The sequence below is a fragment of the Tachypleus tridentatus genome, chromosome 9 (genome assembly GCF_004210375.1).
Source record: "Tachypleus tridentatus isolate NWPU-2018 chromosome 9, ASM421037v1, whole genome shotgun sequence".
Lineage (NCBI taxonomy): Eukaryota > Metazoa > Arthropoda > Merostomata > Xiphosura > Limulidae > Tachypleus > Tachypleus tridentatus.
The window spans coordinates 116479092-116488864 of record NC_134833.1 but is presented as its reverse complement, the minus strand read 5'-3'; the positions used below and the strand labels follow the sequence as shown (position 1 = coordinate 116488864).

General features: G+C 30.3%; 1 protein-coding gene across 4 annotated transcripts; it reads right to left on the bottom strand.

Annotated features, from left to right (window-relative positions):
- Positions 1-2529: 2529 nt before the first annotated feature.
- LOC143226141 (suppressor of cytokine signaling 5-like) lies at positions 2530-9416 on the bottom strand. Of its 4 annotated transcripts, none has more exons than XM_076456717.1 (2): positions 9274-9416; positions 2530-7387 (listed from the first exon to the last, which is right to left on the bottom strand). In XM_076456717.1, exon 2 carries the CDS (start codon positions 7267-7269, stop codon positions 5980-5982), a length of 1290 nt encoding a protein of 429 aa, XP_076312832.1. In that variant the 5' UTR covers positions 7270-7387; positions 9274-9416; the 3' UTR covers positions 2530-5979. The 4 variants fall into 4 exon arrangements, with proteins under 4 accessions (XP_076312832.1, XP_076312833.1, XP_076312831.1 ...); XM_076456718.1 differs by having other exon boundaries at positions 9252-9343; XM_076456716.1 differs by having other exon boundaries at positions 9090-9323.
- Between the last annotated feature and the right edge of the window lie 357 nt (positions 9417-9773).

Below are 9773 nucleotides of genomic sequence, written 5' to 3'. Positions count from 1 at the left end.
CGTAAGTTCAATGAGAAGCTTGATGGCAATATTGTTAATCAAACACAAGTATCATAAAGAAATGACATAAAACATAGTTCCTGGTATGTAATTATTACTGATGACTTGCCATACGCTTCAATGTTGTGGATAAACATTAAATTTATTTGTTTGGAATTCCACGCAAAGCTACACGAGGGTTCTATGCTCTAATTTAGAAATGCAAGACTAAAGAGAGAACAACTGGTCATCACCACCCACCGCCAAGTCTTGGGCTACTCTTTTACCAACGAATAGCGGATTAATCGTCACATTATAAAGACCCACGGCTGAAAGGGTAGGCATATCTGGTGTGACGAGGATTCGAATCCGCGACCTTCAAATTACTAGTCGGGCGCCCCAACCACTTGGCCATGCTGGGCCCGACATTAAATTTACTACTATTACTACAAAAATATTGATCATTTTAAAGCAATTCCTTTCATAAATAAATATATTTAATGTATATAATGTATATTGGAAAAATTGGTAATTTTTATTTCTTCGTTAAACATCAAGTTCGACCTAACTTTTTTTTTTTATCGATTTTAACAGGTAGTTGAATCTATATTTGTGGCTTGCAAGGAACAATGAACAACATTCTCAGATAAATTGTATCGTTTGTTTTGTTATTAAGCGTAATGTTGCACAATGAGCTGTTACTGCTATGTCAACCACGGGTATTGAAACTATATATTTAGGTGTAAGCCCTTCAGTTAGAAAGTCACTGATGAGTTATAAATTGTAACAATTTCTACGGAAAAAAAAAAATAAAACTCAGTAAAAAGTTTACTTATATTTCAGGGTAATGTGTATGGTGAAATACTTGTAAAACAGTTCTATCCACCATCCACACCAAGCGATTCGTAATTTAGGTGTAATGCGTGCCAGGTTAGTAAAATAATAGGTTAATCAGACACGTTCTAATTCTGTAATGCTGCCTTTACGTTGTGCCAGTTACACTTAACGAAAAACATGTTCTTCGTTGTCAATGACGTTCAGCGATTATTGCAAAAAAAAAAAAAAGTTATTGTTTATACACTTGCTACGAAACATTAAAATTAAATAATAATAAGATGTGATTACAGCTAACGAGCATCTCGTACCGATACACATTTAAATAAACCTGAACAAATCATGTATTTTTAAGAATTTTAGCAACTTATAACTGGAATCACGCCAATTTTGTAACATAAGGTAGAAGTTATTACCTGTATAGCAAACTGGAGTTTATTATAAGGCATTTCTAGAAAATAAAATCACGACCTATATTTTTAAAATGTAACTTTATTAGCTCAATATTTCGATAACAGTTTTAATTGGATTAGTGGACTTGCAGGATATAGATAACTCCTGCGAAGCTGTAGAAGCGAAATAATGAACTAACAAAGTTGCATGCTAGAGATATAGGTCATGATATTATTTACATGGTAGTAGTAATTGTGCAAGACTTGAATCTACACAAACACCACAACAATCACATGCGTTTATGAACGTTATTTTACCATCGAAACTTTCAGTTATTATATATGATAAATGTCGTTCAACGACATCTAAATTACTAACAAACTATTTTATAATAAAACATTTGAGCCAACAATCAAAACTGTATACTTATTGTAATTAATTAATCATTTCTTACCGCGTTATTGAAAAAGAGAAAATATTTTCCCCCCTTTTGTGGCATGTCATATACTAAAGTTTTTACAAATTGAAAGTCCTACATCGCAGTTTTATTTCTACACCGGCGGGGAAACATTACACAAAGCGAATTAGCTACTAAACACATTTTAAGAGCTAATAAGTAGTAGATTGAGTGGTTAAAAAGTACCGAATTAGCAAGCACTAGCAGGTTCACTTTTTAGCTCAGCTAGTAAGAACACTATCTCGATGTACGACAGGCTTTACACGTTCAATCCCAAGCCATAGAAATAGTGAAATAATTTGATTACAAAATACCGCGATAACATTCGAAAACCTATGAAAATACATATAATTTCACCTATATTTCCTGAATATGAGCAATGACATTGTGGCAAAGAATTTTAAAGTGAACAAAAACAGCTATATTTATCCCACAATACGTGCTAAAACTCGATACTTGCGCTGAGTGTCCTCTATAAACAACGTACACAAGTATTTCAGTCATACACGACTTATTACAGTAATACCACTACAGATAAGGCTAGCAACTTTGTCAACAACAATCTTAAAGAATAAAAGTAATAAAGATATGCATTTTATATTTAACTATAATGTGGTAAACGAAGTATTTTTCAAAACAGGATGCCTCAATACGAAAACATTTGTACAATTTCAGTATCTTTCAGCTAGCTGTATATTATATCAACAATCAACTTTATTAAAACAGTCACAGTAAAGCGAGAAATAACTTTCATGCTAACACATTAAACAGAGGTTAATGATTTTTTTAAATACATGTTTGGATGTCACTATTTTAACTTATTTTCTACACATGTTTGGAAGTCCAACGATTAACTACACAAAGTTCAAAGAGTTCTTGGTATTGTATCAATATGTACAATTTTGCCAACTCAACAGAAGAGAAGAATTACAAAAATTTATTCAGAACTGGAAATCAATCAATTCTAAATTTATCCATTGTATTTTAACACTACCTTTCTTTTAACTATGAAAAACAGAACCACAGTCCTAAATGAGTAGATATCTTACAGCTAATACCATACACACTTTTTTACAACAGGTTTAATTAGTTCTAGTCGTATTGTTTTGTTTGAATACTAACACAAGACTCATGGTATATACATTTGTTTTAGTATTTTTAATATTACATTTATTCCTTACTACTTGAGAGGGGGATGGTATAGTTACACACGTACTTACACAACAAAAAATAGAACTAATTATTAACATGACCATTACAGAAAATATTAATACTTGATGACAAATAAATACTAAAACTTACTGAATAACAAACAAAAAATTCTGAATACCAAAAATAAAATATACACAATTTTTATCATTGCTTCAATGTCATCAATATTACAATTAACAATGAAATATTAAGTAGTAATACATAAGTAGTAATGCAACCACCATAAAAAATCATTAACAACTTTCTTCTAATGAATTCAGTAAAACAATCTTAACTGTCTTTCTTGTACAGCATACACAACAAAATATTATAAAATTTGAGACATTTTAATATTAATAAAAGTTCAATGGCATTAACCCTTGCAAACTTGTTATTGAATTCATCACCATAAACTATCAAAAATATATGAGCAATCAAAGAAATGTCTTAAAAATAATGCTGTAGAAAATGCTAAATTTAACTAGCTATAAATATTTTGCTTTTATTAAACTACAATTTTCAAACCTTAATTTTGCAAATTCAATACAGGTAAGTATTGTACAGAAATAAGAATAAAATAATTGCCATTTCCTCTCATCATATCTCTTGCAACACTAAAGTTGCAAATTAAGAGAAAACTGGCCTGTGTAAAAAAAAAAAAATCAAATTAAATCATACAGTAAGAACTATTCTCCTTAACAGGAAATGAGGTAAGGGCATCTAAGTATTTAGACCAATATTAAAAATGACATAACATCCTCAGACTACATATAAATCACTATATTTCTGATCATATCAATAAGCATGTGACACTGTTTGAAAACACTAGGTGTTGTGCAGCCTTAATGCATATTTATATATTTTGGAAAGCATACAGTAACTGAGAAAAAAAACCTAATAATAGTCACACTTCATATCTTTGGTACATTATATAAAAACATATTAATGATATGTTTACACACAAATATCACCCAAAATAAATTTTTAAAAACAATATACAATATTAATTAACCAACACCATTCATAAAATGTTTGTTTTTGATACTTGCACAAACCTACACAAAGGCTCTCTGTTCCAGATGTCTAATTTTGAAATGACAGACTAGAAAGAAGGCAGATAGTCAACAGCACTTGCTGTCAAACCCATACAATGCATCAACAGCCCCAAAGAGTGGAGCAGAAATTTACATCAGTGGGACATGAACCATGGCCTCTTAGATTCACAATCCAATACAGTAACTACCAAGCCTCCATTTGCAAAAACTGCCTGTATAAAGTTAATGACACGAGCTATGAATAATGATGTAATGGTTTTCATCAGAATATTTTTTCTACTTTTTTATATAAAGTAAATAATTGAAACCTGAAAAGGATAAGTAGTAAGAACAAAAACAAATTCATGAGGTACATCAACACTGTTAGTAATACTAAAAATACATTAATCTCTCTCATTCTAGGACATAGACTATAAATTTCCAGCAATAAACTAACTGCATGATGAACATTATCAACATCCTCATCAACAAATAAGTGGGAAGTTAATGAATTGTATGCTTTTTTAATGTAACTCACAAGGTAAAATGAATATTGAAAAGCTAGTCTGAATTTCCTGAAACCAATCATTTAAAATAATGATTAAATATACTGTAGAAATGATATGTTTGAGATATAAATAATACAATATGCATAGCTTCACAAAGAGTCAATTATTCCACTGATTATTAGCTCCTGCTTACACTTTCCCAGTAGATATATCATATGCATAAACTATTAAAATAAACTGAAAATATGCTGGTAATTCAGTTGGATATAAAAACCAAAACTGTTTGTTGACTTGACTAACCAACGTAGTCATAGTTTTAGATGTTTCTTTTTAAACTTTAATACTAAAACATGTTAAGGACTGAAAGATATTAATTAGCAATTACAATTCTATTTTGCTCAAATAGTAAAGGGAAGTTATAAAACTAATTGAAACCATGATCTAAGCAATCACTTATATTTATGTTTTCTAAACATTTAATCTTATTTACTGATTCAAACATGATTTAATTTTACCATAAATAACTCACCCTCAAGCAAAACAAACTGCATACAATACACCTGCATATTAAGTACTATGTATTAGATTATTTATAATATAACACTTAAGATGTTATTGTTTATAAACATATATCTAGACTTATACAGTACACAATTTCAATATGTGAACTCAACATAATAAAACTAACAGAAGAAATTATGTCAAATAGATGTACATAACTACTTCCAAACTATAGGAATAATTAGATTATAATTTTAAACACATATTTATCTCAATATTACCAGTAGCCATAACTACTACTGTGGCCAAAACTAGAGCAACAGATTAGTTTATATAAATGCTATGTTATTCTATTTATTTATACACTATATATTTTCTACATTTTTTTTAAATGTAACATTATACACTTTCAGTTTTTTTGTACCTCAGATAACTTATTCTGTATTATGTTTTACTTGTATGCTGTACTATGTTTACCACTGATTTTTATGTTGCACTTAAATTAGCTTAACATTGATAAGGCTAAAAAATCAAGTTCTGTTCTCCATAATCTTCTACTGTAAAGAAAAAAAGTACACAAAAGCTTCTCTCACAGAACTTCCAATAAACTACTTATTTTAGAAATTATAAAACTGTATTAAATGCAATGGATATTAGCTATTAAAATATTCCTGTCACATGCAAACAGTATAAATGTACATTTAAATTTTGTTTTAAACATAATCAAAATATGTATATTCCTAACACTTCACTGCTATGATATACAATAGAATCACTATTTTCAGTATTACATACTAATTAATCTTTAGGATGTTTTTGATAAAAAAAACTTTTATACATACATATATTCAAAATCAAGAAATTCAGAAATTTTTATATTAAGTTAATTCCATAACACTTTCAAAATATGTAGAATTATGAATAGTATAAATCATATCTTAAGAGACCCAATTACTTACAAGGGCTTTCAAAAGCTAAATCTTCCTTGTTCGAGGATAAACTGTACTCATTAAGTATATTATATACTGATATAATGAACTTTACTATTAATAACACTAACTCTGTATAGTGTAAATCAATATTAGTGTTCTAAATCAAGACGATGAACTCTTACTCTCTGTTTGTAATGATATTCCTTCAAATAAGCTTTTAAACTTTTTGGTAGTTGCAATCTGTTAATAGTGTCATAGGTTACCCTCTTTGAAATCACAGCACGACAGAGATGCTGAAGTGTAAATGGAAAAGTTCGATGAAGAGGTATGGTCAACATTGGTTCAAAGAACATACAACAACTTGGGTCTTTGTAATGTTCAATAAGACCACACACAGTAGTGGAAGCAAAAACTGTAGGATCATGAGAATCAAAGCTAAACTTGTGATTCCATTGTTCAATCCGTGCATGGAGAGATCTTCCATAACGTCTAAAGCTCACAGAAAAGAGATATTCTTCTTGAGCACTATCTCGTAGCAAGAAGGTACCTTCTGGTTTGTTTTCCAATAGTTTTTCAGCTTGGTACCGATCCATTTTACCCCAATAAAAGCTACAATTTGTGATTTCTAATAAATCTGGAACTAGACAGTGCATGTAATCAACCTGAGAATGTGGGAGAGAAAATCCTTTGGCTGAGACTTCATAAAATTTGGTTAACATTTCTTTTGACATGCCAGTTTGCTCAGTAAACCTCTCTAGGTAAGGATATGGAGAAATGTGGAGTTGACTTTGAAGTGCCTGAGTTAAATCACTCAGTTTTACCTCAGTTACTTGACTGGTAAGAGCAGTCTGATAGCCAGGAGGTGGGTCTACTCCTTCTTGAATTTCTCGAGCACGTTCCTGTCGAGCACGTTCGTCCCAGTCATCGATGGGATATTTCTCTGGATTGAATTTTGTCAAGTCAATTACAGGAGAGTTAGAATTAGTCATTTCATTTCCAGCTTTAAAAACTGTCACTCGTTTGGGTGACGCATCTCCTCGACTCGGAGGAGAACCTTTAAAAACGAATCTTGCTCCAAGGTGGTGATCTTCTGTTCTACGATAGCCAGTGCAAATACAAGCACTACAGCCTACTGTTGGCTCAGCAATATCAGGGTTTGAAGGTCTTTTGGAACATGTCCCAAATCTTAATACCCATGATCCTTTAAGCTTTTTAGCTGGATCCTTGGCTAACCCTTTTCTGCGTTTTCCAAATGTCAGGGTTCGAAGTTTCCTCCTGACACTTAGTTGCTGTTCTAATTGACTGGAAGAGGCTCCTACATCAACATCTTTATCCTTTGTCTCAAAATCCGTGTCACTGATAATTTCAAAAGGCTTAAGATCTACCCCTTTATCTTCATCTGACTCATCATGCTGATCAGGTGCATTAGAGTCTGACATGATGGCAATTCCTGATGGAAGCTCCCCAGTTACTTGACACTTTCCAGCTGTTAGTTCATAAACCAAACATTTCCATAAATCTTCTTAACACAGAAATTAGAAAAATCCTTGAGAAAGCCTGAAAGATGAAAAAATATCTTCAAAAATGGATCATATTGTGGGTGATACCTATTCAATATTTTGTTATTTTCGTTATTCAAATAATAATAATATACTAAAAAGTGTACACATATACACTTAGAATACCATGAATAATGACTAAGTAAATATTTTACTATTGGATGGTCTGAAAAATGCTTGTTAGTTGATAGCACAAAAGAATAGAATTTTTAACTGTAAATGAATAGATGGAAATACTTAAGTTGATATGTAATAAATCTCTCTTTAATGAAGTGCAAAAATTTTTAAAGGAAAAAACAAAAGAATGTTTAAATACATTCCAACATTGTAATAACAATGAATACCTGCTACATGTTTACAGCCTTGATTTAAGTATAAAATTGTAGGTGAAATGTAGAGCAGCTGTTGTGAATACAGTCAATATGCTTACATCTATTCTATGAAGTAGGTATGTAAAAACATTTTAAAAGAGAAATAAAGAGCAAGATAATTTTACTTGGGTTCCTAAACCACAACTTGTACATGGATTTATATGGATTGTATTTTTAAAACAAAATCAAAGATCCCTTAAAACTACATAAACACAAGTCACAAATAATAATACAATGTTGCAGTAAGAATTTTTTTTTTTACTTTGTACGTATAACAATTATCTGAAACATGAAAGTAAAAAGTATTAAGGGCAAAAGAAACCTTAGGAAATAAGTCAATTTTTCAGTGATAAGGTAACTGCATGGTAAACAGCATTATCTTCAACATCCTTATCATCAGAACAAATGTAGGGTTAACGACTTCTATGCTTTTTCAAGTATCTCAAAGTAAAACCACAAAAGATAGAATTTTGGATTTTTTTGGAACCAGTATTTTGAAGCAATATTTAAATATTCTATATTTTCTCTGATGAATAACTATATATACGTACATAAACTACACAGCTTTTTTGTTTTATTATGAGTAATTAAGTAAAGTTTTGTCATTAGGCAAAACTAAATAGGCAAATATTATTGCATATCCTTAAAGAAAAGTCACTAAAAGTTAAGAATATAACAACTTGAAAATATTTTTTAGAAGTTACTCCCTACAACTTGAAATATTCAGTCTTCATGAGTATAATTTTAAATACTTGAATCTAAAATGAGGCCAGTAATATCCATTAATCTGTGTATATACTTTTAACAGTGAATTTCCATATTGTACATACCTACATGTAGTTATTCAATATTCATTTTAATTCAAAAATAGCACAACATTAACAGTAAAGTGGAAACTTCATATATACAAACAAAATATTTCTGTATTTAAAAAAACTTGAAGCTCACCCACACAACACGTTTCTGAGACAACCCTTAAGCCTTTTGACAAAATAATGCATTTAGAATGATCTTAAATTCACGTTATGCATTTTACACACCTTTACTTGTGTTATTAATTTAACTAATACAACTTCATGCAGTTGTAGATTAGGCCTATGTTAAATGTTATTGTCAATGAGTGTTGCCACTAACAAGTGCTGGTTACTTTATCACAGTAGGAATGCATCAGCACAATTAAACAGAAAGAAAAGTTAAATATAATTCATTATTTATGAATCTTTTATTTTTACTTTAATAAAAAAAATAGTTGACGCCTACTATGAGATTAATAAGTTCAAAGTACATTTTAGAGTACACTGTACTGTGAGTATGACCATACATACTTACCTACATAGGGAATAAAATGATCAGCGACTGGAGCAATTATATAAACACAAATTACAATGTATATACACATTCAAAAGGCGTATTATTCGTCCAACCTTTCAAATATTGTGAAAAATAACAGCATATTCATAAACTTTACAAAATAAACTAAGAAATACTGACACATTTGCTACAAAATACAAACCAAGTCACTACTTCGTCAAAGCGAACCCTACCGTCTGATGGGAAATTACGGTACGTATTCAACATGCAGTATCACGATATCGTGACGTCATTGTATTCATTGAACCATTCTGAAAAGTACATGTAGGATCGGTAGCAATGAATTTACTCACACAACTAGCACGCCATGCCTCATTAAAAGCGTGGTATTGCTTCACTGTTATAGTTCATAAATGAAAAACAGAAACCAGATACTTAAGACGTACCTTTACAAAGAGAAGTTGTATTTTATCCATCTATATAGGTCTGTGCATTTTAGTTTGTTATTAATATTGTTTTTGTTTGTGAAGATTGATTCTTATTTAATCTGTTCCAAGAAGTTTCAACTGAACTTTTTATAATTTCTTTTCATATAATAAAAAGTTTGAAAAATAACAGGAACTGATTGAGTTCTCTCTTTCCTTTAAAAAAATTATAAAAGTAAGATAATGTTTTAGGGCCAAATATATTATACTGAGGTGA

What these genes read in the sequence shown, in the direction of transcription:
- LOC143226141 (XM_076456717.1), bottom strand. Translation starts at nt 7,269, where the DNA reads ATGTCAGACTCTAATGCACCTGATCAGCATGATGAGTCAGATGAAGAT.